General features: G+C 45.5%; 2 protein-coding genes across 3 annotated transcripts in view; one reads left to right on the top strand and one right to left on the bottom strand.

Moving 5' to 3' along the window:
* The window catches only part of Ggact (gamma-glutamylamine cyclotransferase), a 25,351-nt gene extending 19,435 nt beyond the window's left edge, over positions 1-5,916 (top strand). For both annotated transcript variants that reach the window (XM_027388945.2, XM_027388943.2), the window contains one exon: positions 3,128-5,916. In XM_027388945.2, coding sequence (XP_027244746.1) covers positions 3,141-3,590 — 450 coding nt within the window. In that variant the 5' untranslated portion in view covers positions 3,128-3,140 and the 3' untranslated portion in view covers positions 3,591-5,916. The remainder of the gene's footprint in view (positions 1-3,127) is intronic.
* Pcca (propionyl-CoA carboxylase subunit alpha) overlaps positions 5,047-27,959 on the bottom strand; it is a 301,422-nt gene continuing 278,509 nt past the window's right edge. The window contains exons 22-24 of the mRNA XM_027388941.2: positions 17,430-17,570; positions 7,621-7,698; positions 5,047-5,389 (exon numbers count right to left, since the gene is read on the bottom strand). Coding sequence (XP_027244742.1) covers positions 5,321-5,389; positions 7,621-7,698; positions 17,430-17,570 — 288 coding nt within the window. The 3' untranslated portion in view covers positions 5,047-5,320. The remainder of the gene's footprint in view (positions 5,390-7,620; positions 7,699-17,429; positions 17,571-27,959) is intronic.

Below are 27,959 nucleotides of genomic sequence, written 5' to 3'. Positions count from 1 at the left end.
TGTAGGACTGGTAGGTTTTGCAGAGTAGATACTGGTTATCTTCATGTTTGTAGATTCGCAATATGGGCATATGGACAGAGCAGGTTAGAGCAGAAGAGAGGATGGATGGGGCCTAGCATTTGGCAGTGGCTTCAGATGGACAGAGAAGAATTGCCTCTTGGACTAGCCTAGAGTGTGAGGGTGGATCTGGCTTGGTGGAATGGTTGAATGTGGTACGGGAGGGATCCTTGGGCTATGTGGTATGAAGATATCAGTAGGGTGGTTCCAGGCAAAACCCTAGAGATGGATTGTAGTACTGGAGAAGGGTGACTAGACACAGCCTGGGCACTGGTGGATGTGGGACCTGGGCTAGAACTGGTGGGTTGTGCCTAAGGCTCATGGACAGTAGGGTCAGAGAGGCTCATTGGGTTAGACTCTGCAGAAGGGATCTGTGAGTGATGGCAAGTAGACCAGGCTAGCCCAGGATCACACTTTAAAATAGATGTATCAAACAGAAAATCTGCTAAGTTGTGACAATCAAAATAGTGTGTTAGTAGCCTGAAAACAAACCTAATAGTGAAATGGGATATGAGAGAAGGCCTAAGAAGTAGATCCTTGCATGTGTAGTTAAAAAACAAAATCTGCAGGAAATTCCAAGAACATTTCCTGTGGACAGGCAGCTCTTTACACAAATAATATGATGTATCTATATACAGATTAATGAAGTTAGACTTTTACATAAAAACAAAAAGTAAAGTCAAAATGGATTAAATACCTAAATGGTAGAGCTTAAATTAGAAAAGCCATATGACTAACCAAGCATGGTAGGGCACACCTTTAATCCCAGTATTCAGGAGGCAGGAGCAGGCGGATCTCTTATGAGTTCAAGGCTAGCCTGGTCTACAGAGCAAGTTCCAGGACAGCCTCCAAAAAACAACCCCCTCTCCACAAAAAAAAAAAAATCCTGAGTGCTGGGATTAAAGGCATGCACCATCCCCACCTGGCCTCTCTTAATTATTAACCTATAACTATTAATCTATTAATCTATGTTACATCTTGTGCACAGAGCCTGGCTTTTGAAACCTCAAAGCTCACCTCCAGTGACACGGATCTTCTCATTCAGAATGTTATGCATCTTAAAACACTGTTTTTGCTTCATGGAGGGAAGCAGGACATTAAAATCTCAAGGGCAATAGAGAACAGTCCATCTTTGGGTCCCCTCCTCAAGGCGCTGGTGCTGGCCAGGCAAATGTTCAATGTTGCTAGCCAGTGTTCCCTGTCTCTGCACTGGGGAAGTCCCCTTCCCAAAGCCCCACACAGGCTGACATGAGCAGTGGAGCATCCACGGGGTGTGGAGAGGACCTGCTCCTGTGTTTGCACTTTGTTACATAAGTCTGTAGCCCAGACTTAAGGGAATGTTAATTTTACATTGAGCCAAGGTTACTGCTGTGAATCACCACGAGTTACCTTTGCCTTCTAAGACAGAAGTGATCAACCTATGCGTCACAACCCCTCTGGGGTCATATATCAGATATTTACATTGTGATTCACAATAGTACCAAATTTACATTTATGAAGTAGCAATGGAGTGTTTTTAGGGTTGGGGGTCACCACAACATGAGGAATTGTATTAGAGGGTCACAGTATTAGGAAGGTTGAGAACCACTGCTCTATGACCTTGAGAAAGAAAGCTATGCACCCACAGGTTTTGCAGGACAACAGTGACAGTGTTATGGCTGGCTGGACGGCCTCCCCTGGGACCTACCTCAGTGCCACCGTAAGACTGTCAAGTGTGGGGTCCAGGTCCAGCTTTGCCAAGGCCTTTCTCTGGTGGTGATTTGGCTTCCACTGGGTAGGGCAACGCCTGTCTTCTGAGACAGAAGGGTATTACAGAGACCTGAGTAAGCCACCTGTACTCCGTAGCCAGCTGAAGAAAGGCTGTCTTTTCTATTCTAGCCCCACTCTGATCCCCCCGATGGGGGAGGCCCTTCTGTGTCCTATTGGTTGGCCAATAGGAAAGCAAGATAGGTGGGACTAGGAGTCAAGGAGGATCCTGGGAAATGTAGTAAAGAGAAGTCTTGTGATCCAGGGAGGAAGTGAAATAGCAGGCAGACTCAGAATATAAGCAGGGACAAGAAGGAAATTGTCCCTTTTCTCTTGCTCTTCCTCCTGCTCTCATTTCTACTGAGCCGCCATATGATCTGCCGGCAAGAGAGGGCGCTTACCACCTGTGTCCACCATAAGTCTTATGATTATGGCTGATAGTTAAGACTGAGCTAGCAGATGAGAAATCCTAGTCAATTGGCCAACAGCATTGTAAATATAAGACTATGTGTTATTCTGGGCACCCACATGGCAGCGGGGCTCAGGCAGATGGAGTAAAGGCTGATCATTACACCCCTACACACACCTGAGATGCTCAGAGACTATCTCCATATGTAGCCTTTGTAAGATCTGGATCAGTCTATTCTGGTGGTGCAGAGTGATTGACATGCCTGCTCTTCCAACCTTAGCATCGCTGTGGGTGCTGTTTGTCAGGTGTAATGGTATTCTAATGCCAGCTACTCAGAAGGCTGAGGTAGGAGGATCACTTGAGTTCCAAGTTCTTAGAAACATATGGAAGATCTCCCTGCCACACACATGCCATGGTGCTTAGTAAGTGTTCTTTCTCTAAGGCTTGGAGTCTCTAGTTACACCCCTAGCTCAGATGTTGTATCTCACTAGACAGCCTTGGCTGACCTAGAACTTGTTATGCAGACCAGGCCATCCTGGAACTCGGAGATCTACCTCCCTCACCAGGACTAAAGTTAAAGGTGTGTGCCACACCATACCTTGCCACCAGCCCTGATTTTTAAAATTAGTTAATATTTGCTGCTGTTTGTAGGTTCAGGCTTACAAATTCCAGAGCAGGCTATCCCAGTGCCTCTTTCAGTTTTTTAAAAAGCTAGAGAAAGCATTTCATGACATGAAAACCATATGAACTCCTGCGGCCATCATCCAAGTTTAACCAGGATACTGTGGCTGGCTCCTCTTCCTTATAAGCTGGGCCAGCAGAGTGGGGTAAATGTGATGGTACTGGCCTGAATTCTGGAGGTGCCCTGAGGGAGCTCTTCACCCCTGACATGCCTACTTGCTCTTTCCTCCATAGTATCTGCAGCTAGATGGCCCACATCTTCGTGTATGGCACTCTGAAACGAGGCCAGCCCAACCACAAAGTCATGCTGGACCAGTCACATGGCTCTGCAGTGTTCCAAGGCAGAGGCTGCACAGTTGAGTCCTTCCCACTGGTGATTGCCGGAGAGCACAACATACCATGGCTGCTGCACGTGCCAGGCAAGGGCCATCGTGTGGAAGGTGAGATCTACAAGGTGGATGAACAGATGTTGCGATTCCTGGATGACTTTGAAGGCTGCCCCACCATGTACCAGCGCACAGCCCTGCAGGTGCAGGTGCTTGAGTGGGAGGGTGCTGGTGGCCCTGTGGACAGCCTCCAGTGCTTTGTGTATAGTACAGCCACCTATGTACCTGAGTGGCTGCATCTCCCCTACCATAAAAGCTACGATTCCGAGGGCCCACATGGGCTGCCCTACAACCCCCGGGAAAACAGGTGAGGGGCTCGTGCCCCAGATGCTAACACGATAGAGGGAGCCCAGGGGCTGCCTAGCACAGGCAAAGCTTTCCTGGCTCAACCTCTATCTATAAGACATGTTGACAAAAGATCTGACACAAATTTTGTAAATACTCTTAATCTGATGCTGCTTACTATTCAAAGGACCTCCTGGGCTTACAGGTACTAGATGTGAAACACTCTGGGCCGAAGTCCCCCTAAATGGCAGTTGTAGGGCACCTGGCACTCCTTTTTTGATTTGCTCTGCTCTAATCTGAAGATGGCATCATCTGTGACTAAAGACCTGGCTGCAGTTGGATCTAGAAGCTGCATGTATTGATTCCCATATATGACATCTAGAAAGAGGTGGTCAGAAATGCTGGTTTGGGATTGCTCAGTGGAAAAACGTCTTCAATAAAAGCATGCTGCACTTTAGACTAAGAACTCCACCCCTTACAGTTTCCAGATCACACACAAATGACTAAAACAGCCACTAAAGTGTAAGTATGCTGTTTCTGTGTGGTGTACTTACTTGGTAGAAGATGTCTTTCACTCTAATTCAGCCAAGTCAGGAGCAGTGGCTTGCTGGGAGACAGCTGAGCACTCAGACTTTATGTCCTTGATGGGTGCCCAGCGCATCTCTGCCAGCTGAAGGTGCAGCCCTTGGGGGTGGGCCTTTCAGAAGAACCAACACATTAGTAATTTGTTCCTCAGGCCTGACAGAAAGCTTTGCTTCCAAATACAAACAGCACTTAAAATAATGTTAGGAAGACACGAAGTACCAATTACCATCCACCTCCATGTGATACTCTGTCAGCATAGATGCAAGATGCACAGGATTCTGCTTCTGCCTCCTAGTAAAGTAAAAAATGGATTCCAGGAATTGCAGAACCAAATGCAGCTGCTGCCTAAGCACCCTGGCACTCTGCTAAGAGCTCACTCACTCTTCAGCTTAATGGTGGACTGATCACTAACTGCAACTGGCACAGAAACAGGACTGCTATTTTTAGCTCCTTTTTCTTAATTAGAAACTTGCTTCACAAAACAAAAAGGCAAAGACGGGTATCAGCTGATGGGATGGCATCCCTGCACACAACAGTGAAGGTGCGGCATCCTAGCCATTGAGAGAGAGGAAAAAGGACCTGCACAGCATGCTTGTCATTGGGTCAGTCTACAGACCCCAAAACATTGATCCAACTCTTAGGTCACCCAATGTGACAACTGCGTGGACCCACACAGAAGGGGCTTCCAGACCCTTCATCTGTGCTACCTGGTCTGAGGAAATCCTGAGTGATGGAAGAAGGAAGGTAATCAGATTATAAAATTGGAAGCAGAGAACTGGAATTTACATACATTTTTAAAGGATCACAAGGAAATGCTAGTATTTACAGTCAATTGGCACAGCCTGTTGCCTCTGTGTATATTGTCTTCATTCAGAAAAAAAAAGGGGGGGGGCAAACTAATATTTAGACAAGTGCTTGGTTTTATTGATTTAATTTTGACACTAGGAAATCCCAGCAGAAGTACAAATCATATGTACAAGTATTTATATCAATAAAATTTTCCATTGGTGATTTTTTGGCAGAACGTCAGTGTTGCCTCTTGTGAGGAATAAATACGATGCTGTAGAACCTGCCACACAGGAGTGCTCCTGTATGCGCTTGAACAAACTGAGGGCTGGAGAATAATAGAAATGCTAATTAAAGCAGAGATGACTGAAAGGCTCGGAATACTTCACTCCAGCTCCACCAGCAGATCTCCTTCACCAACTGTGTCTCCAGCTTTGCAATGCACCGATTTCACCTTGAATTAAAATGGTTGGGGAAGAGTGAGGAACCAAAATGGGAACCAAGAGGGTCAGTCATCCCAATTTCTTCCTAGACATATGTGGCCTTAGGCCCCAAAACTTAGACATGACCATGTGGTCTAAGGGAACCAGAGTGCAGGGGTGTTCCTACAGCAGCCTGTGTTCACTCGTGGTCCTCGTAATTCTCAGAGAATGGAAGCTGTGGGATGCTGCCCAGGCCCCCGATACAGGGCCAGGCTGGTGACTGATGCATCCCTGCCTCATCCTATGGTTTTGAGACTACAAGGTGTAATTTAGTGTCAGGGTAAAAACCAAACAGCTGCACAATAATCCAGACAGGTGCCAATCAAAAGGAGAGATCTCCTACCTGACTATTTCCCCTCCTTTTGAAAGAAATTAAATACCCCACTTTAGTTGAGTGACATAGAGTGTAGAACTCTTTTTTTCTTCTGATTTCTCGTGAACATAATCCTGTCTTGCCTCTCCAGATTTGTTTTCAGATTTAAAAAAAAAAAAAAAAAAAGAGCAGGCAGAAGACTGGAGAGCATAAGAAGTCATTTCCCTCCTTGGAACAAACAGTGGGTTTGACCTAACTGGCCATATTGGCATTAAGCAAATAAAAAGGACAGGAATTTTCCTTGTTGCTGCACAGGCCTGTTCAGCCCTGTTCCTCCACTGTGAGCCCAGAGTAACTAAGAGCAGTGTAAATACTCAAAGGCCTTGATGGGCAGATGCTATCTGGAGTGAAGTGAATGTGGCCTGTAGCAGATCCACACTGTGGCTCTGTTTCCACCCTGAAACTTTTCTCACAGGAAAAAAATGCCCCCTCCAGGGAAGAACTATTAGCTCTAGAGCTAGCCAGGGCCACTCCTTTGTCTTACCAGGTTCAACTCCAGAGACCTGTGGAATCAATGGAGGGGAGGGACCTGAGCTAGCAGGACTTGCCCCAACAGCACTTCTTCAAGCAGTTCTGGGTTCAGGGAGCAGCCAGGCTGCTCCTGTGATGGCCCCAAAGCAGCAAAGAAGATACTCAGCTCATTGGGGGTCATGCTGCATCATCAGCACCTCAACACAGGGCCTGACTAGATGAGGCTAAGCTCACACCATGACACTAGTGCAGTGTTTGCAAAGGACAAGTAAAATGAGTTTTACATGAACCAAAAACTTATATTTTTTTGTATGTCTATATTTTTGGGAGCCTCCATTTCCTGGAACATGAGGCACCACACACTCAGTTGAGAAAGGGCTGTTAAGGCCTTGCAGGTCCATTCTACACTGTTAAATCCCAGGGACACTGCCTGGCTATCTTAACCCACTCTAGCCTGGGGCTACTGAACCTGCAGGGAACCTTGTAATTTCCCTACCAGGAACAGGTAGGATAATTCTAGGCCACCTTCTGAGAATCCAGTGCATTGCCTGTTGGGATAACAGACCACATAATAGACTGGAGCTGAGTGATGCAGACTTGTTTGTAACTGACATCTCTCTCTGAACCCAATGTCCCCACAGTGTGGCCACAACGCAGGCCACAGAGTAGGACACAGCCACCCTCTCCTGCTGTCCTCACCCCCGAGTGACATTCTGTATAGATACTTCCAAACCCAGACACCCTTTGGGAAAGGGACATACTCTGAATGACTGCATCATGTCAGTCACAGGAAGAACAGCAAAACCACTGCTTTTACCAGGGGTTTTCAAGTTGTACTCTTAATTGTCTGTCTTAGTACTGAACCCTTTTTATCTTTTTCTCCCAGAATCATTAAGCCCTTCGCCTGTACATGGGGCTTCAGCTCCTCCATCTACAACTGAATTGTTCCCTTCGAGGGGAAATTATCTTGAAGAGTTACATTAATTTTTGCACTCTGTAAAACCATTTCCTGCTGTGTCACCTAAGTCTCAGATAACTAACTGCCTCCGAGACAGATGTAAACATTAAAAATTAAAAACCCCTTCATCTGAAAGACATTAATGTGGAGAACAATTGTGCTTTGACTACCTGAACATAACACTGAGACCCCCCCTCTCCTTCCTGGAAAGCTGCCTCTCCAGGAGGCAGAGACACACTGGCAGAGTAGAGCTCCCGAGTCCTAATGTCCGCCCCAGGAAGGGGACAGGTGGCAGAGATCATCTCTACATTCTAGTTAAAGAGACCAACCCATGTCTCAAAGGTGGAGGTGCCTGCATCCATCACAGGCTGGAGTAGGCCGATGGGAGTTTGGGGACATACCTTGCCCATCTTCCCGACTGTCATACTGTTCTGCATTTTCATAGCTTCAATCACACAGATTTCCTGGCCTTCTGCTACCTAGAAAATAGAATGTTCTTAAAACATCTATGTTTAACCTAATTTTGTAGTAACATCCAAGAGTGAAGCCATTAACTCCTTTGTTAGATGTGCTGATTGGTCATGGAAATACCAGTGACTTCTGCTGGCCCCCACTACAGTAAGTACATCTGAGGAGACGGTAGAGAAAGGCCATTCACTCTGTGGTCAAGTTCTCATTAGAAAAGCCTGTACTGGGAGATGGTGAGTGCAACATATGGGGCCTCCCCCAGGGCCCTAGGAGCCAGCTAGAGATGCTACAAAACCAGTGCTTCCGCCTCCCTGCCATGTCTGCAACAGGCAGACACCTAAGGACCAAGGGACTCATCAGTGCTTGTCTGGGGTTGCTGGACAAGGAGAATGGTTACCAAAGGGTAAAGCTTCCTTTACAGAGTGATTAAAAAAAAAAAAAAAAAAAACCTGCAATTATTGTGGTGGTTTTATAACGATGCATAAACATCATCCAGCAACTTGCCTGCTTTAAAGGGATGACACATACCACATGGGAATTGCAATTCAGTAATCTCTTGCCAAAAGGTACAGGTTTGCCTTTATCCTGGGAGCTGAAGATAACCGCCTAGCGGAAGGGCCAGCAGGACTGCTGTCCACCTACAAGACATGCAAGTACTAACATGTCTCCAGCTATACCATGTCCTTACAAGACAGCCTTGAGTGCTCCCCAGGTGCTTGCTTGTTCAAGCCCCTTCTGGTGCTTGGCTTTCCTCTGCCCATGAGGGAGATCCAGGCTGAGCAGGCACATACCCACAGGGTTAATCTGGGACGTCCATCCAGGAGTCAGCTGTGTCTAAAAGCCATGTTTCTTACTCCTTTTTCTCTGGCCTTAATGATTAAGTGCCAAGGATCTGGGCCAACAGGTCTTTTTCTGTTTTGTGGAGAAGGGTCTCTTGCTCTTCTATGAAGTGGTAGGCTGAAGGCTCCACAGAGTGCTGCTGCGGATGCTGGCTGGGGCTCCTGGACAGCCATACTAGTGTGGCTGTGCTGGCCAATGCCGCAGAAGGACCTGGGGAATGTTCTTTCCTGCCATCCCCAAATGATCTCCAAGTCCCCTCCTGGCTCCCTGTGTGGCACAAGCTGTCTTGCTGGCAGTGTGAGCACTGAAGCCCTGTGCATTCTTTCCTCTGCTGTTCAGGTGGTGGGGCTGAGCTTTTCTGGCACGGGAATATAGGAAGGACGGAGATGCCAAGGCTTTGGTGCTGGCACAGAGGAGAGGCACTGCTGACAAGCAGGCTTAGAGCACAGTGCTCACTGCCGCTTTTGATTCATTTCACCTGGCATCTGCAGTACAGGCACAGAGAGGCAGCACCTCCAAAGGGCTGTTCTTCAAAATGTGGGGGACAGGAGACGGCGGAGCCAAAATGACGCAGATGCCCTGGCTGGAGGTGTCAGAACAGTTACTTCTTTCTGCCATCATGTTAGAACCATTTCTCTCCTCTCAAAGGCAGGTAGGAGGTCAAGAAAGCCAGGAGAAGGGCAGGTGTCACTGAGTCACACAGGAAGGCCTAGGGGCCCAGCCATGGCCAGAGCAGGACTGACAGCTCATCCAGCAGCCAGGATGAAATGTCCCTGACCCTGACCTGCAGGTAACAGCACAGATAGCTCCTTAGGACACCATAAAATTCTATCCAAAAATTAGAAATCAAACCTTTACCTCTGGGCTCTGGCCACTGTTTGCTGTCAGATGGACACGTCTTCACCATGGGTTTTTATGCAGTAGCCTTCCACATACCCACCTGCCCTGGCTTCCTCTATGAGCAATTGAGAGCCCAGGGTTGGGTCAGAGTCTCCTCACCCCATCCCATCAGCTTCCTCGTAGATGGACTTGCCTCACTGTGCTCTCACCTATCGCTGCTCATGCCATCTTGTCACACTGCTCAAGACCTGCTGTCCCGTGACCCTTTCTTAACACACACAACAGTGCCCTTACAATCTTCTGTAAGAAGCCTGGAGGTCTCCAGTGGTCATGGTCAGGGGCCAACAATACCCACAGTGAACATTAAGGGACAGCTTCACCGGGCCCCAACTCCCTTCCCACCAGACTGTGCTAGAACAGAAGGATGTGGGCCAGTTTAGGGTGCCTTGCCACCACAACCATTCTCCCTGGACGGCTCTGGATACTTGTGTGAGCACAAGGACTAGGTCCCAAATTATTCATCTGATCAGAAATGAGAAGTCTCAAAGCTGACAAACCCACCCCCCAACCCAATTGCAAAGCTGGTAAAATTCAATAAAAAGCAAACTTCCACTGATGGAAAGGGAGCCTGCCTTTTGCCTGACTCTCAGCCCGGCAGCAACTCATAGAATTAGACCTGGGCCTTCTACCTCCTCCTGCCCCCATGACTTCCCACTCCCCCTTGCATCATTTAACTGTGAGCATAAACCCTTGTCTTCCACCACTAGCTTGCTCTTTCTCCTTTCAGTCATGTTTAGAAGCCATTTTCTTGAGGTAGCTGTGGGAAAATGTCCCTTGGTGCCCCTCACAAAACACTGCTATGTTTGGTCCAACTAGATCATGCTATACACACGCATGCAAAAGCAAGTATAAAAAAGAGTTATGCAGACAAGCTTGATCTAATTTCAACTTATTTCATCCCTTGGAAATCAGTGCAATACAAAGCTCATGTCAAAGACAAAATGCAATCTCCAGGCTGCAACTGTCACTGCTCCCAGCCAGGCTCTAGTTCCCACCAAGAGGAAGCCTCCCCGCCTGTGCTGTCCACACCTGCAGAACATGCAGCACACACCTGCCACAGCAACTTCTGGACTGCTTGCAGGCCTTGAAGCCTGAGTAGAGCCAGGAGATACCCCCGCCCGCCCGCCCCCCAGTCACAGTGCCTGTAGCCAGCCAGCCCTGCAGCATGGCTGCACACACACTTCCCTGACACTCTTGTGAAGCTCTGATGTTAGACTTACTGACTGACAGGTGTATCCAGAGTTGGGCTTACTAAATGGTCACAAGCCTCACAAGTCGTCCTGATGAACGCAGTCGGCCTGATGTACTTCTCTGCTGTCTAACTGGTGCAAAGTTTGGAGACCTGAATTCCATGCCTTTCATCCAGCTTATTGCATCCTCTCCTCTGACACAGGGTCAAGGTTCACACTCGAATCAGTCTTAGAGCAGCCCTCATTAAGTGGGAGCTAGGCTTGCCCCAAACGAGTAAGCTTGTGAGAGAACTCAGCCCATTTACTCAGCAGATTTTCACATGTTTAGGGGCCTGAATGTCACCCAGCATCGCTCTGTGCTGAGGAGTTTCAGACATCTCCAGCTGATGATTAATTGTGAGTGATGGGAAATAAAATCCAGCAAAGCCAGCTGCTTGCCATGGTCGGCAAAATGACTCTAATGGAGAGAGGCTGCCAATTTTCCAGTTTTACTGGCAAGTCTTCCAAGTGTAATTAAGGGAAGTTATAAATGATATGGAAATCTATCAAGTTCCATTTATTTTCAGAGGACTCCTTTCCCAGGGGACTTTTATCTTGAAGCTTATAGTATGCTTTGTTGTGCTAATGATTTAAGCCACATCTTGGTTCTGATTAAAGCCCCCAATCTCCTTCTAACAAGACCCCTTCACTCTTTCTGCAAAGATTAAAAGATACAGAACCTTCTCCAGCACATGCCCCCTTCTCAGGAATCACGCTCTGACTGGGACCTGCATGGCCATGTGTATCATTCGAACTGCAAACTGTCATCACCCCTAAAGAAAGCTCAAAGAAAATACAGGGTGGGGATGAGAAGGAGGGTCCTCTGCCAGACATGAAAGGGAGCCCCCTCAAAGTGGAGCCTCGAAAGCTGTGCCTGAGAACAGACATTCATCAGAAGGCGCTGTAGCCCACTAATGTTATTTGATTTGGAATAAAAGCATGAAAATGATGGCAAAGGCCTAAAATTGGAGACGTAAAGGATGACTGCACAGGGCTCCATTTCTCAATTTCATCCTTCAGAGCCACAAAATGGGGGTGATACAGTGACTGGATGAGCTTTACAGTAACAGCTGTGGTCTTCCCACACAAGGGAGGCCCTTCTAATGGGCTGAGGTCTGTTTGCAACAGACGGGGAGGAACAAAACAAGGTTCCCTATTAAGGGTGCACAGTCATATTTCTGAGGGAGAAAACCACTATGGGAGTCAGGTTTCCTTTAAGATGGGCCCTACCCCTTTTGTCATCCAAATCCAAGGCTGCCTCGAAGGTGCTACTGCTTAAAATACAGGCCAGAGGATGCAAATGCCATCAAGTTTGCCCCCCTCCCCCCCCCCCCCGCCAAAACCCACTCTCTAGCAACTGTAAAGAATGCAGAGGAAACTGTGCCAGTGGCATATGGCTTTGTACTGTGCTAAACATTCATACAAAAGACAGGTTCATCAGTCATTGGAGTATCTGGATAAAAAATTAGCTGCTGATGGATGGTGCTTTGAGCTTACCTGCTGCTAGTACATTACCAGAGAAACGCGGGCTTTGAAACCCACATGACATTAGAAACTGCAGACCATGAAACACGACACATGCAGGAGCACATAATGCACGGCAGATTATACAAAATAATAAATACGCTATTTAAACCCTCTGCCTAAAATTGGGCCCGCTGCAAGGAACCCCGGGTCACTTCTACACAGGCCAATTAATGCACAGCATCTGCTGTATAGAAGCGGGGCATGGAGCACTTCCGAATGATTCCGGCAATTAAAAGAAAACTGTTTCCTGCCTGTTCAGACAGCAACTGTTTCCCTGCAAGAGTGAGCACCAAATCGGTGCACAGCTGAAAAACCCAGGCCCCTTTTGGGGAAGAGGCATGGGGGATGGGATGGGGGGGTGGACCTTTATGGAAAAAGAGCCTTCTTTTGTTGTTCTGTGTTTTTCTGCCAAGTGAGACAGAAGGCTCGGAGGGCTTATGGGCCCACTGCAGTCTCCCCTTCTGCTGTACTGGCCCCCCGAAAACCAGGGATCTAAACCAACCCACAAGTGAAAATCCCTCCATTTCACATTGCAAGGCCTACCACTTAGAACACAGGTGTATAATGCCTTAAGTCCCTGAGATCTGAAGGAGGTGGCCTCGATTTCACTAAAAGGAAGGCTAGAATCTGATTATTCCAACTTCCTTTTCCTGAGCTACTAACATGAGCTGCTAAACATGCCCCAATCTTTCCTGGAGGAGGAATGTATGTCTCATGGAAAGACAGGGAAATGGGACCCCAGGAGACTGCCCTATCTGAGCAAAGATGGGACTGGCTCAAATTACAAAGAAGACAGGCAGTGGACAGAATGGCTAACCCTCATCTGGAGGCACTCCAGCCCAGCTCATTCAATCTGAAGGGGAAAGGACAGGAAGAGACCACATGTTTAGCATGCCTCAGGGCTCTGGAACTCAAGCCTGTGGTGTCTGCATGGTGTTGCCCTCGGCTGTGCCCTCAGACCCCTTAGAACTGTGCAGTGGGAATGTGTGTATGTGTGTGTATGGAGGGGGGTTGCTCAGGAAGGAATCCAGATAGTGGCCAATATAAATGAAGTCCAGGTTTTGTAAAAATTCTTAAAATGAAGAAAAACATGACTCCCTACTGCCCTCTAACTTAGCTCATACTGACAGTCAACGCCTATAGTTACAAAGAGAAAATGTTGGAATTGGCATGTTTTACAGTGCCTGCAAGAGGCCAGTCTGACGTGCTACCTTTGTGAATTCAGTGAGTTGTTTTAAAGGACTCAAGATGAATGACGACTTCTCTTTCAGCAATATACGTGTGTGTGTGTGTGTGTGTGTGTGTGTGTGTGGTCAAAAGGAAAAAGGTAACGAATCTTGGTAAGTTTGAGAATGGTCATTCTTAGAAAATACTACAAAGATAACAGGTTCTCTCATCCCAGGAAGACCATTGCCAAGCCTGCACAAGACTTTTATACAGACTGACCATCAAAACATGTTTATCTTATGCTGATAATTTGGATTACATTAAATTACAAAAAAATCCAAATGTTAGCCACAACCAAAACTACCCCTGAACATTAAAAAAATAATAATAAGTTATATGGGGAAATGATTGAAAGGCCAAGTTGAGGGGGAGAGTCCTTACCTCTGAAAAAAATGAGGCAGGAATTAGATTGGAGAGCAAGGGGGTCACAGAACAACTTCATGGCCTATACATTTCATTGCTTGGAAGATGATCCTCCTAACTTCATATGTACTTCATGATTTAGAGGCTTGAAAGTGTTTCTGGGTGTGTGATTCTGTGTTTGTGCTGGGGAATATAGTCTACAGTTTGAGTGCAAAACTGGCTTCTCCACAAACTGCTTAAACAGTCACTGCTATAAAATATGTAAATTAATTATTGCCATCATCTTCTGATGGTGAATCAGGACATGCCAGGGAAAGGCAGTAATGAATGCTGGGCTGCAAGAGGCACCAGTGTGCAATGCCAGACACACAGGTATCTAGAGGCCCAACCTTACCCTTCTCGTCTAGAATGACTAAATGCTTCCGAGTTTTCAAAGCTGGTTCTTTGAGCAGTGTAAAAGAAGTCTCTGCCAAGTTCATGTGCTCTTTCCCCAAGATTAGCTGCAGGCTCAACTGCATGAGCTTTGGAGAAAACAGGCGGCTGTGACTGAAGCTCAGTGGCAGAGCACCACCTGTGTCTTGTGTCTCCTGCTCTGTGGTCACTTCACCTGCCGAGGAGCCCTCCCACAGTGAAGGAAGAGAAGACTGGTGAAACTGGGTGACATTCTTACTGCTTTCATTTTCTGCCCAAGGCACTGTCCAAGAAAGCAATAGTCCCAAACACCAAGTGCCTTTCTGCTAAATGCCAGTCTAGGGACCAGTGAGACCAGCCTCGTCTTGGGGACACAAGAATTGGCTGACTTGCAAATGTGAGCAGGGTTGGGGGCAAGAAAGCAGAAACGGGCACTTCTGTCACGGTTTTCTCTCTCGATGCTGCAGACTCTTGTCTGCTGGGTTGTGTCTCCCTAATTTTCTGATGCAGTAAAGGGGAATTCTTTCTGATGCAGATTTTAGGAGAGTGCTGAATCTGAATATAGCTTGAAAGAATCTTAATTAAAAGCAATACTTAAAAAATTCTTATCTTGGGTTGGCTCTTAATTATTAGCTTTTTTTTTTTTTGGTCTAATTTCAAAAGGCTAAAGAAAAAAATATCCCCATAAGGGCTTTGTTTTATTCTTTAAAGACAAAGGGAAAAATCTTGCAATAAATGTAGCAACTTAGTCTAATGTTATCCTGTGACAGACATGCACTGCACCGACATGCTAAGACACTCTTTTTAAAGATCAAGTCATAATTACATTTTGTAAAAGCATTGCAGTATATGGTTAGCACTATATCAATAGAAAGGAAGCATTTTTTTCAAATGGAAATGGTGGTCTCTGTAAAAATATTTCCAGAAGGCAAACAGAAAAGTTATTCTCTCATTTGTCTCCTGAATTAAATTATGATTTGTTTGCAGCTTACTGTATTCTAACATCCCTGCCACATACATTGAAGACGCCACTCCACCATTTTGTGGACAGTGACTGGCTGCTGCGTCTAATGTTAAATAGATTGAAGCATTAAGAACTCTTGTGGTGTGGATCCTAAAGGAGTATTTTGAATAAAATTCAACTGCAGTGTTTAGGGCAGGGGAAGTATTTCAAATGAAGCAGTTCTCAGACTTTCCTAGAACAAGCCCTGTGAAGGCATTTATATCTTCTATACAACCACCCAAATCATCCTTTCTCGGGTCCTTTAAACACTCTTCAAATTGTTTAGTTTTTAAAAAGCAGCTGAGATTTGTTACTTAGAATTTCATGTGACACCTCTGTAAAAGGTTCTATTATAATGTCTTGTCTTTAAAAATAAAACATGTATGTTACACCTGGCCAGCCAGGCGCACACACACACACAGCATTTGTAAAGAAGGTGAAGGCGAACCCAGGAATTCCAACTTCAAGAGTTCATATAGCAGGCCCTATTCTCTACACAAACATTCTGCAGCCGTTCTCAAATACCCACACTGAATGGGTGATGAGTACTTTTAATCTGACTGCTCCCTGTGAAGAAAAACTAGCTTCAGACTGTTCCCTCTTGCCTATCACCTGGCTTTCCCAACTTGGTGACCACAGAGTAGAAAGTAGGAAGGCCAGTTAGTGATGCCAGGAGACTGCACTTGTGAAAACACAAGAAGGCTGCACTTGCACTGCCTGGCTTGGTATCTCTCTATGCAGTCACAAGTGAGCAAATGGGGATGTGACGGCAACCTCCAAGGCCAGAGCTGACCCCCCTCCCCCCACCCATCTTGGACTCAGGTGTCAGAAAACTAGGACTGAAGGTAAACACTTCTTATGAGCACAAATTCGATTTTCTAATTAAAGCCACACAATTAAGTAAGACTGTCGAGCTCGGGGCTGGCAGTATATGGACTGGGTGGCTTCCAGAAAAACAAAACAAACAAAAAAGAAAGAAAACCCTGCAGGGTAGAAGGAAACAAAACAAAACAAAACAACAACAAAAAACCCTTCCCAGTTAGTTCACTAACCTGCACATTTCGACACGGAGAAGATTCCTTTGACTGCTCTGATAATGCAGTGTGGGAGCTTGTGACTGTTAATGCTAAGGCGGGGGGGGGGGGGGGGGGGGGGGGGGGGGGGGGGGGGGGGAGCCTGCTTCCTATCCCAAACCTACCACACCCTGACACTGGCACCAGGGAGCCTTCCCAGCTGCTGCTGTAGAGTGAACTGCGGCCTTCAGCGTGAACTGCAGCCTTCAGAGTGAACTGCAGCCTTCAGAGTGAACTGAACTGCAGCAGCAGGTCAGGAGTGAACTGCAGCCTTCAGAGTGAACTGCAGCCTTCAGAGTGCACTGCAGCCTTCAGAGTGAACTGCAGCCTTCAGCGTGAACTGCGCAGCAGGTCAGGAGTGAACTGCAGCCTTCAGAGTGAACTGCGCAGCAGGTCAGGCTGCCTGGCCTCAAACATCAACAGGAGAAGCCATCCGAGGTCTGTTCCCCAGCTTTATGTCAGTTTGGGGACTAACCATTTAAAACAACCAAACTTGACCGCTTTCTCTAGATTTTCTAGAAGCCAGTGCCAATTCTATGGGTTTTTCTCAGTATTAACATGATACTTTATCTGTACTAATAAAAAAATAATAATAATGTGCCACCTTAACATGATCATTAGAGAAAATCAGGTAAATTCCAATGGTTTCACTCAGATACAAAATAGAATTAGCACACAGCCTGTGAAAGTCTACCCCATCTGCCTGTTACTTTCCTACACAGAAGTAAAAACACGAGTATTTAAGGACCTCTCCCAGTTGAATCTCAGATTTTTTTTCTTTTGCTGCTATGCTGCTGATTTTTAAGAAAATGTATGTATCCTACACATTTTGTTCACAGCAAATTATGAGGGCAAGCAGATGACTTCCTCAAGGATGCTTCATATCCAGAGGCTGGGGAATAAATAGCAGTTTGAAGTAAAATGCTTCTGTAAATCCTGAATTCAAGAAAGTAAAGAATGTCTGTCCTCATTTCCATTTCCCTCCGACATCACTTGGGAGGTGCTCAGAGAGGCACTGTCACCACCACAACTCAGATGCAAAGCAGGAAGACTGAGCGTATTCCAGGGTTTGAGAGAGGCCACAGAGGGGAGGGCACAGTCCTACAGTTGCCATTATTCGGTAAGGGAGGTCTGAGCCCAGCATGTCCCTTAGACAGAAATGCTCTTACCATGTCTCCGGGGTTGACAGAAATGGCCACCACTACTCCAGGCATTGGGGAGCGCAGAACACTGCTTGTGTCCTCTGCCACCTTCTCAAGCATGAATTTGTTCAGTTCTGCGGCAAGTTTGGTTAAAATGTGCACTTTGTACTAGAAAGAGAAAAGCATAGAGGAAGTTAAATGATAAACTTATCTTCAAAAACAGCACTTTTCAAAGTCTGGTTGTATCTTTAAGTTAAAATTACAGTAATATCCTTGAAGTGAAACATCCTAAAAACCCTGCATACAACATTATTTATCTCTGGGACATATTGAGCCAGTGTTTTAACAGGGAAACTACTCCAGGTATTAGTTAATGATATATAGAGAGCATCGTGGATCTTTAAAAAAAATCATCAGAACTTTATAAAGAAAACCGCCAGGGTTTTGCTTGAGGAACTCTTCACTGCTCATGCAACTCAGGGGAAGTCAAATCCCAGGAGCCCATCAGCCTTAGGGAAAAAGGAGTGACACTGTCTGCGCACACCAGTAGATGGCAGCAGATTGCTGTCACAAACCTCCCGGGCCTCCAGAGCAGCTACGCTGGGTAGATCAATAAATTGAGACAAAGGCTTCAGTGTTCATTTTGAGAGAGAAAAAGAAAAGTCTGTAACATTCAAATATTTCTCAGTGACATAAAATGTTATATTCATATCAAAAATGTGTTTCTTGTAGGCACATCATCATGTAGCCTCTTCTGATAAGACAGGAGAAAGACGAGATGAGACGATCTTATGGGCTGAGACTGGATGATACCGAGATTTTTAAAGCACAGGAAACGCCATGCACAGCAGTTTCCACGGCATCTTTCTGTAGGCAGCTCACAAAGGTGGAGGGCCAATGAATCCAGGCAATCGTAACACTTCTAATAAAGACAATTCCTACTGGACAGGAAACATCCCAGATAAATGTGGATAAATAAATATAGGAACCAAAATTTGCTCACAGAAAATGCTTTGAGGTGGGAATTGGAGCCCGTGCCAGGTTTCTGGTTCCCACCAGATCCAGGCTCTCTGGGTAAGACAGAAGCAGCACCCACTGAGCAGCTCCATTTTGTTGGAGGAAAAGCTGCCTGTAACTCAAAGCCTCCTGTGGGCATCGTGCTAGCAGGGAGGCTAAGGCAGAGTCTGATTCCCTCTTTGATTCTGCATGGGGACAGTGGCAATCTCCAAGTGGCTCTTTACAGAGACTATTTAAAGCGAGTGGGGGGTGGGGAGGAGGCCCCACAGAAGAGCTCTGATGGCCTAGGCTCCAAGAGATTTGCGACACTGTGACAGGTTGAATAATAACATCTTCGGCGTGTTTCTTTACTCCTGAACGTGTGTTTTGCAATCAAGACATAGAAGTGTCTGCCAGTTCTGAAGGATATGATTCTTAAGTGAAATTACAGCACAAATAAAAGCTTTCTGCTCCTATTAAAATTCATCTGAGTCATAAGTGCTGAGGGAAAAAGCATGCTGCTGTCAGTCTAACAAACATTCTGGGCAGAGGAACTACTTATCACCCACGAATTGTACTTCCAAGTGTCTCATTAAATCCTTGGGGAGGGGGCATAATTGGGCCAAATTGCACAGTTTTAGTATCTGTGCTCTATCTACGTTGGAAAATGAAAACCCAGCACCACTAGAGGCACACGAGGCACCGGCAGGTTCCCTTTCTAGCTGGCATCGCTGGGGTGGCACTGCTATGTGACCAGCTGGCATTCCACCTTGGGGGTTAGTTTTCAACGCAGTATACAGATCTTATTCCTCCCCCTCCCTTTTCTTTATAATTTGGTTTCAAAATGTGACACTTGAATTTAGGAAAAGTATATATTGAGAATACAATTTAACAGCTTTTCGCCATGCAAATTAGGCTTAAGAACTAATAATTCAGATATCAAAAAAATAAGCCTCCATGCAAACAAAGTGCTAAGACTGTCCTCTGCAGTATTTCTCAGAGAGGACCAGATCCTGACAAAAACGGCGTCCCTTACTATTTTTATGACTTTCATATCTTCTGAATTCCTTTCTCTGTGGGCCCTGCTTTGCTTGGAAAGAGATGTAAAAGCCTAAAACTCAGTGCTTCAGACACAGTCTTTGTTATTGATGACATGTTCCTTTCCCTTTTGTATTTGTTTATTGTTCTTAAATCTGTTTGGGGATAAGTCACTTATTGTAATCACAAGTAAAAAATAACAAGGAGTGAATGCCTCCGGAGAGGTCTTGTTGAACATAGCTGACTCAGAAGTGACCTTTCTATTAGGAAAAGAGGAGAGAGAAGCTACTCCTCTTAAGGTTACCTTTGATGTTGTCCTGAACATCACAAGCCATCTTAAAACAGTCTCTTGTCAGCCCTGCAGTTGTGCATGTAGCCAAAGTCTGAACAGGCCAAATGGGTGCTATGTATGGGCCCATTCAAGTAGACATCCTGGTGACAAGTATGGTGCTTTCTTGTACCTTCTCCAGAAAAAGGCACTGCAGAGTTACACGAGGGCTTTCAGAGATTATCATCTGAACTGGGGATCCTTGTTTTCTCCAGGGGACACAAGGCAGTTACTAGCTGAGGTCTCAGGAAAGGACCTCTCTAGCAATAGCAGAGGACAAGTCTGCTTAGATGATGGACACTTAGATGTTTCCAGAGACTGCAAAATGTACATGTAGAGTTCAGTGGGTGTGTGTGTGTGTGTGTGTGTGTGTGTGTGTGTGTGTGTGTGTGTGTATGTGTGTGTACACGTGTACGTGCTCACATTCAAGCAAAGCACATTGTTGATGTTTCCTAGCTAGCTGTTAACAGAGAGAAGTCTGGTTATGGAAAATGTCAGGTTTTCATCCTGTGTGGGTGGAGAAGAGCCAGGGAGCCATAAGAAGGCTCTGTGGAGGAGGTTGGTCAGGTCTGGACTCAGTAGTAGACAAACCTTCCCTCTGCTGGCTTTGGTAAACTCTCTCTAAACCACTGTCATACTAATAGAAACCTTAAAAAAACATCTCACCAGGTAAATTAGAGAACAAGTGCTGTCTGGATGGGCTTCTTAACCCAAGTATGACAATCAGGGAAGGTATTTAACCCACTTATGTAAAACCACCCCTAGCCAAGTCTCCAAACAAATCCATTTTATGTTGTGTCTGTAATGTAAAACCCATGCCCAACAAGAAAATGTCATCCAAATTTTTCAAAGAAAGAGGAATCCATAGAAAAACACAAAAGGCACAGTCAGAACACTGCAAGCAATTGACAGTGCAGAGTAAGACAATGAGACCAACATGGAACCCAGTAAAAAAGACAATGTATATAGCTATGGGAGAAGAGAGCAGGATGGGAACTGGGTTTTGTTTTTTTTTTTTTTTTTTTTTTCAGATGTACTCAGCTGACCACTGCATCGTGTAAGTGGGCTGCCCACCTGTGAGACAGCATGCCCAAATCCATCAATAGTATATATGCACACTCCTCAACCCAGTGCCTCTGGACAGAGAAGAACCACCCCTCTGTGATCAGCTCCAACCCAATGGGTACCCTAATGGAGTTTAAAGCCTTCAATGTCTCTCCAAAGATGCTAGGTACATCCATGTTTCCCCAAGCCACATACCACAGTGTTGGCACAGTCCAAGGGTGTGGCCCTTTGCAAGGTGACGTCCAGTCTGCTCTACATGTCTTTGAGTTGCCATTTCAGAGCTTGTGGGATTTCTCTTGGGGCAGGGGATGGGGGGGGGACAGGACGGGACAGGGGGGGGACAGGACGGGACGGGGGGGGGCGGTGCTCAGCTCCAATTTCCCTTTCTCATTTCTCTCCAATGCCAATTAAGATCTGCACACAGTTGATCTAATTTCCTATCAACTGTTGGCCATCTCAGTTAATGTGGAGTCAAGGGCCAACAACCCAGCTTTTCTCTCAGTTATCTGGAAGTCTCAGAGTGATGACGCATGGGACAGAAACTGTGCGACCAGGATCATACTCCCAAGTGCGGTGGCAGATACGTTTCCTTCAAAGGCTGCCTTGCTATCCAAAGTTTTACACTCCCTAACCTGCCCCCTCGGTCTCCATCCTCAGGCCACATCTTCATTGGCGTGGCCTAGTGTGAGCTCACAGGCTCACTGCTCCCTGAAGATCTCCTACCCTAAACTCAGCCAGGGGAAAATCAGCATTTAGTGTTTGCAAGTGAGAGAAATGAGGAGTGCTCTTTCAAACCTCCAGTTCATCAGAAAAGCAGGGGAGCCATAAGCCACACAGTGGAATTAGAAGTCACCACTGTGTTCCTTACCCCAGTTCTTTGTAGAACAAGCACACAGTTAACAAGAGGAAAAGTGAGGTTCCAAACCATAGAATGTACCCTCTTCTCTACTTGAACATAGAGCCTGTTAGCTGATCTTTTGAAAGAGAAATCTCTGGAAAACACTCAGAACAGGAGCTGGAGGCTTCCTCTTAGAGGAACAAAGGTGGCAGGAGTAGGCTGCTGCTAAAGAGACAGGCCAACCCCAGCCTCAGCCCGGATTTCGTGCAGCTGCAGTGGTGGGGCCCGGCCTGTTAGCATAATGCTGTGACAACTCCATCAGTGCAGTCTCAAGGTGGCTGTCAATCAGGACGCATCATTTAATCCAACAGCACTCGGAGGACTTTCTCCTACAACCCGCATGACAGCATAGCTACAGCTCTATTTATATCAGCGCCCAGTTGTGTTTACAACGCTGCAGTAATTAGAGACGATGCAACAGGCAGCAATATTATTGAGATTTCCATTTTGCAGTATTACCCTGTAAAGTGTGATCCTGCTTCACAGAGTCATGCTAAATGACAAAAGGCTATTTTCTTCCCTCTCCCAGTCCCCGACAGCACTTCATTTGCAGCTATCTGTAATTAGATTAATGGTGTAGTGCAGTACAAAGCAGGCCTCTTCACATCAGATAGCTTATGAATTAGGACAAACACTTATTTCAATTCCAGGCAGAGAAAGCAATGACTGGGGTGTTTAGCATACCCTTTATGGTGGAATGAGATGTTAATTGTGTACCATTACCTCTAAACTGCTTGCTTGTTGTATAAATCACTGTGCTAATTGATGCAGAGATAGAAATGTAGCCACAGGCAAGAAAGCAAAGGAATGAGAGCTGAAGACGGAGGGTAAGGGATTATCGAAGAAAACCATATGGAGACAAGGTTCCTTTGAAACCTCTGTTTTCTGCCCCTGAGCAGGAATCCTTCAAGTACAGTAGTGAGGAGGAGGAGGAGGAGGAGGTGGAGGGAGGAGGAGGAGGAGGAGGAGGAGGAGGAGGAGGAGGAAGAAGAAGAAGAAGAAGAAGAAGAAGAAGAAGAAGAAGAAGAAGAAGAAGAAGAAGAAGAAGAAGAAATTAACTTTCCTTTTTACAAACACAAATGTCTTTTAAAAGTTCTGCCTGTCAAATAGCGGGTAGGTGGAATGTTTCATTTCAAATAGCCAGAACACCTTATCTGGGCTGTGACTCACTCACGGGTTAAGGAGCAGGAGCAACCCTTCTAAATTACCTGATGCATATGTTTCTGACCCATCCAGGAGGCAAAATACAAGTTTTCTGAGTGTGTGAAATTCTTCTCGATGTTAGGAGGGGGGGAAACTACACTGGTTTAGATCTGGAGGCTAATTACACAGACGCTTTGGCTCTGTATGAATCAAATAGAACACAGTCTGTCACTGACACAGTAACTAGGGTGCTAGGACCCTAGAATCTGGCCAGCCCAGGTCACAATTCCACATCATAGAAAAGAACCTCAAAGGAGATTTTTTTTTTTTTTCTGGCTGTTCTAAAACCAGCAAAACAAATAAATAAGAGCACATCTGATCTAAGAGCACCAGTCTCTTGTCTCCAAATGTTCTTCCTTGTTTAGTTGTCCTCCTCTCATTTGTCCTGTAACAGCTCTTACTGGATTCTAGGAAGCACAAACACAGAAACAAACGCTGAACAAGAGTCAAGCCGTGTGAGTGAGCCACAACTAAACATGCCCTTGGGAAGTTCATAAATCAGGCATGTGCCCTGTGTGTGTTTTCACTTTTTTTAAGGTGCAAATTACTGCTGTGCACTTTTTCACAATTCGGCTGCTTAGTAATTAGCACTGTTATAACACAATTTTACACAGAGAGCAAATGCAGGGGATCAGTTACTTAGGAATCCAATGTCCCTGCTTCACACTGACAGTTGACATCTCTCACAAAAGCACAGTTTGGAAACACTATATAAAGTGTAGCCTCCTAAAATACAAATATTGTCTTAACTTGTAAGACAGTCAAGTGATGTCCCAAGAACTGGGGCAGCTGGCTCAAGTTGTCACAGCTGAAACCTGGGGGGAGTAGCCAAGAACTGCTTTGTCAGCAGCTACCCTAACTACCTGTTATGGTTGAGAAGATCCCTATGTATCTGTCTCGGACTAACACATGCACTGTAAGGTTGAGTTCAATAGTTTAAGGTTTGGCACATTATAATCATTAACAAAAGCCTTCAGGGAACCATCAAGGTCCTGTGCAACAGAATAAAAAGTCCATCAAAATCAGGATGGAGATGTAGCTCAGTAGTGCAGTGTCTGTCTACCTGGCATCCAGAGGGCCCTGGGTTTGAATTCCGAAGGCATGGGGAACAAAAGTCCTATAAGGAAATTAGTGGGTGCGTAGTGGCACAGGCTTGTAAACACAGCACTGGGGTGGCAGATGCAGGGGACTGCAAGTTCTACGAAAGCCTGGGCTAATCTGATCTACATATAGACCCTATATCAAGCGAACAAACAAAACCGTGCTGTCCTAAAAGGACCTTTCCCACATGGCAGCTGGAACTGAGTGAAGTGTCCTAGAGGCAGTGCTTGGGCCTGCCCACTTGTCTCACTCATTAGGCCAAAGTTACATTGGAGCTGAACACTTTGGGGTCAGTAATACTGGAGTGAACAGGAAAAAAACATGTGGTTTCTGACTCAATACTTGTTCCCTCTTAAAAAAAAAAAAAAATCACTCTGTGCCTAGCTATTCAGTGGCAACTTGATCATAGGACTATGCTGTCACATAATGTATGGCTTTCCACTGGTAGCCACTAGTCAGTCTATATTCAGGGTTGCTTGTTTGGTGACAGGGACTAAATTTAAATTCAGGGCATTGCAAACACTAGGTTCATGCTTTACCACTGAGCTACAAACCCAGGCCTGAACTTCATCCTTTGATTGGACTCATAAATGTGCCACAAGAAAGCACAAGGGTTATGAACAATAATCTTGTCCTTTTTGAGAAAAAAAATTACAAAAATAGAGTCAGGGAAAAAATGATAACAACAACAACAAGAAAAAAAAACAAAATACATGAGACTCATTTTTTTTAAATTCTTCCTAAAACGGTGTGGCTTCCCTAGCTGTCTTTAAAGTAAATGTGACCAATTTGGCTTAAGGGGCTTGTCATCAGTCCTGACACCTACACAATAAAAGGAGAGAACCAACTTCCTCAGGTTGTCCTCTGACCTCCACACACAGGCCAGGGTACATGTGAATACATACATACCCCCCCCACACACACACCATATGTAATGAAAAAAATAATTCTGGGGAATGAGTGGGTGGTAGTTTGGATGTATCCCTGGTTTGAGGTAAAAAGACAATCCCCTCTGGAGAGACCAGTTTGGAGATGTCCATCCACAACTCAAAACTCAAGTCTTTCTGTTTTGTTTGTGTAATCACACGCTTCCATCCACTTCCACTGCCCTAAAATAAACAACTTTCTCCATTAACAACTGTACCGAAAAGCACAGACCTTAGATCCAGCACCAGTCTCACCAACAGGGAGCTTACTTCTTTGCTGTGCTCCTGTGGGGCAACTTCCCTGGCCTCTGGCATCGCTCACTGTCTTCACACACAGGGTAGGAAAGGAAACCAGCCTCTGTCCAGGGAGCCCACCCCATACCTAGGCTTCTAAGAGAGGCCTCTGCCGGGAGGAGGAACACAGAGGAGTCCTTAGCAGGCCTCTGAGGGCACTAGTCTGCTGAGGACAGAGGACCCCCCCTCCAGCATGCAGTCCTAGGGAGCCCCACATGCAGGTGCACAGAGGATAAAGGGGCCTAGGCTGTCTAGCAAGTAGGTGCACAAGCCACAAAAGCAATTTGCTAAAATAAGTGGCACTTTCCCGTCCACAAAGGCAAGTCTGCTTACATACAGTGCACTGCACAGAATCCCAAGGCAGGGCATGCGCCTTCTGTTTGATCTAGAGTCTGTGTGACACATTATGACTATAATGAGCTGGTGGGGGGGTTCTTTTTACACAAGAAAAATATTATAGATCTTTGAAAGCCCTGTACTCAATTATGTAACAATACTAACATCTGTTAACGGTACAAGCTGTTTCCATTCTGTACCCTGAATTGTTTTATGTAATTAGGAGCTTATAAGGTAGTTGGTAGGCCAGTGAGAAGGTACCTCTTTTTAAAGCACTCTGTAATTTGGGGTACAATGAAGTGTTCCCTTGAAAATCTGTAATTAGGGCAGCATCGACTTACAGGAAAGTACAGGAAATGTTATAACAACACAATTATGTAAATAGGCACACAGGTCGGGAAGCATTTTGCTGTGGTCCCCACCCCTCTCTTAGCTTTCACTTCCATTTGAATCCTTTGCTCATCTCAAGTGAAAGCGCTGTTGTCACAGGATGTGGAACAAATGGACTCCGGGGAAAACAGATGGGAGCTCGGCCTTCCCTCCTCTGTTCTTCAGTCTGGAGTTACAACACCAGAGGCTGGGAACCCGGCCAATGCTAGGCTTCTTCAACAGCACTCTGGCCCATGTGCAGAGAGTTTAAATAATAAAAAGTTTTCACTGTTATGAATTCATTGAAGAAATTCAGAATCAAATAGGACAAAATGTTGGCTTGTATTGGACAGAAATCACAAAAGTTAGCATGCTTAAAGGCAAAGTAAACACAGCCAGAGATGACTGTGATTGTACAGTACTGGTGGCCAAAAACAAACAAACAAACAAACAAACAACAAAAAAAAACAGGGTGCAACTCAACAAACCTTCACACAATGGTCCAGAGTACCAGGAATGACCTCTGTCAAGGGACTGATGAGCAGTTCTGCAGTTCACAATGTTACGTATCTTACAAGCTCAGCCTGGTTATAAGACAATCTGCTAGCATTCCATGTGGTATATATTATACACATACAATGCAGAGGTCACTCAAGACCTGCAAAGCCTCGGGCTACAAACAGAAGCAAGTGAATCTTTATTCTTAGATGCCCATAAACCTGGAGTGAAGATCTGTAGAAGATGTTACCTTTAGCTAGAGAGACAGTAGCACACACCTATAATCCCGGCACTGGGAAGGTGGAAGCAGAAGGTTGGGGAGTTCAAGGCCAGTTTGGCTCTATAGTGAGACAACGTAAGACTGTCTCAAAAACATTTTTTTTCAAGATGTTAGCTTTTTGGCCAAATAATCTAATTTCTCAGACAAAAAAAAATTCTCTCTTAAATCAAAATTATACATGTTTTTAAAAAGACTGTGTGTGTGTGTGTGTGTGTGTGTGTGTGTGTGTGTGTGTGTGTGTGTGTGTGTGTTTACAGGGCTAGAAGGTATCAGATCTCCTGGAGCGGCAGTTATAGGCAATTGTGGGCCATCTGACAAGAGTGCTGAGATCTGAACCTAGGTCCTCTGCAAAAGCACCAAGTGCTCCTAACTTTTGTGCCGCCTCTCCAGCCCCACAATAATAAAACATCTCGTAGGATAAACAGGGAGTAAACTGACAAAGATTTGCAAAGCCCCCAGCAAGTGCCTGGGAACAACTATGCATCAGTATTCTTTCCTGTCTCTTGTCCAAACATCCCTGATCACCCAGAATGAAACAAGGCAGAATTATTCATGCTGTATATGGCAGCAACTCACAGAGACTAATTTAGTACTTGCTCCATGGCTTAAAGTTTATAAGTAAAAGAAGATTAAATTCTTCAAATACTACATATATCTTCTAAAAGGAAGGTCTAAAATAAAAAATTACAAAAGAGGATTCTATGCAGAAAGGCCTTCTAGATGGGGTTCTGTGGGGCTCTGTGGTCCTCAGACCCCTAAATAGATACATGATGAACTCAAGAAGCACTCTAAACGATGCGCTCACTTAAAGCTGCTCAATAAGTTTATCCAAGCATCATGAGAGCATAAATGTGGAAACATGGCTCCTGGCCTCAAACACCATAACCTGGTCCATCAGAAAAGGCACTCTGCAGAGCTACACTAACAACATACATGGCAACTACCAAAAATGGGCCCAGTGGGAACAGGTTTTACTTTTAGCCCTCCTGAAGCCATCTAGGTTAGGAGGTAGTGAGAGCAATAACAAGTGTCTAGGATCCTCAGCATAACTACTGAATTTCAACTTCTAACTCTATAGCTTAGAAGCTCTCTTGTAACAAGAAACTGAGCAGATAGATGCCCCAGCAGAGCTGTCCCCTCTGATGCCCCAGGCTCTACCACTGAGCTGTGCTCTAAGCCCTCTTTACCTTTGTATATTTAAAGAAGTTGTTTTTAAATTGTCCAG

The sequence above is a fragment of the Cricetulus griseus genome, assembly GCF_003668045.3.
Source record: "Cricetulus griseus strain 17A/GY chromosome 1 unlocalized genomic scaffold, alternate assembly CriGri-PICRH-1.0 chr1_1, whole genome shotgun sequence".
NCBI lineage: Eukaryota > Metazoa > Chordata > Mammalia > Rodentia > Cricetidae > Cricetulus > Cricetulus griseus.
The sequence above is the reverse complement of the archived record's forward strand: the minus strand, read 5'-3'. Positions and strand labels throughout refer to the sequence as shown.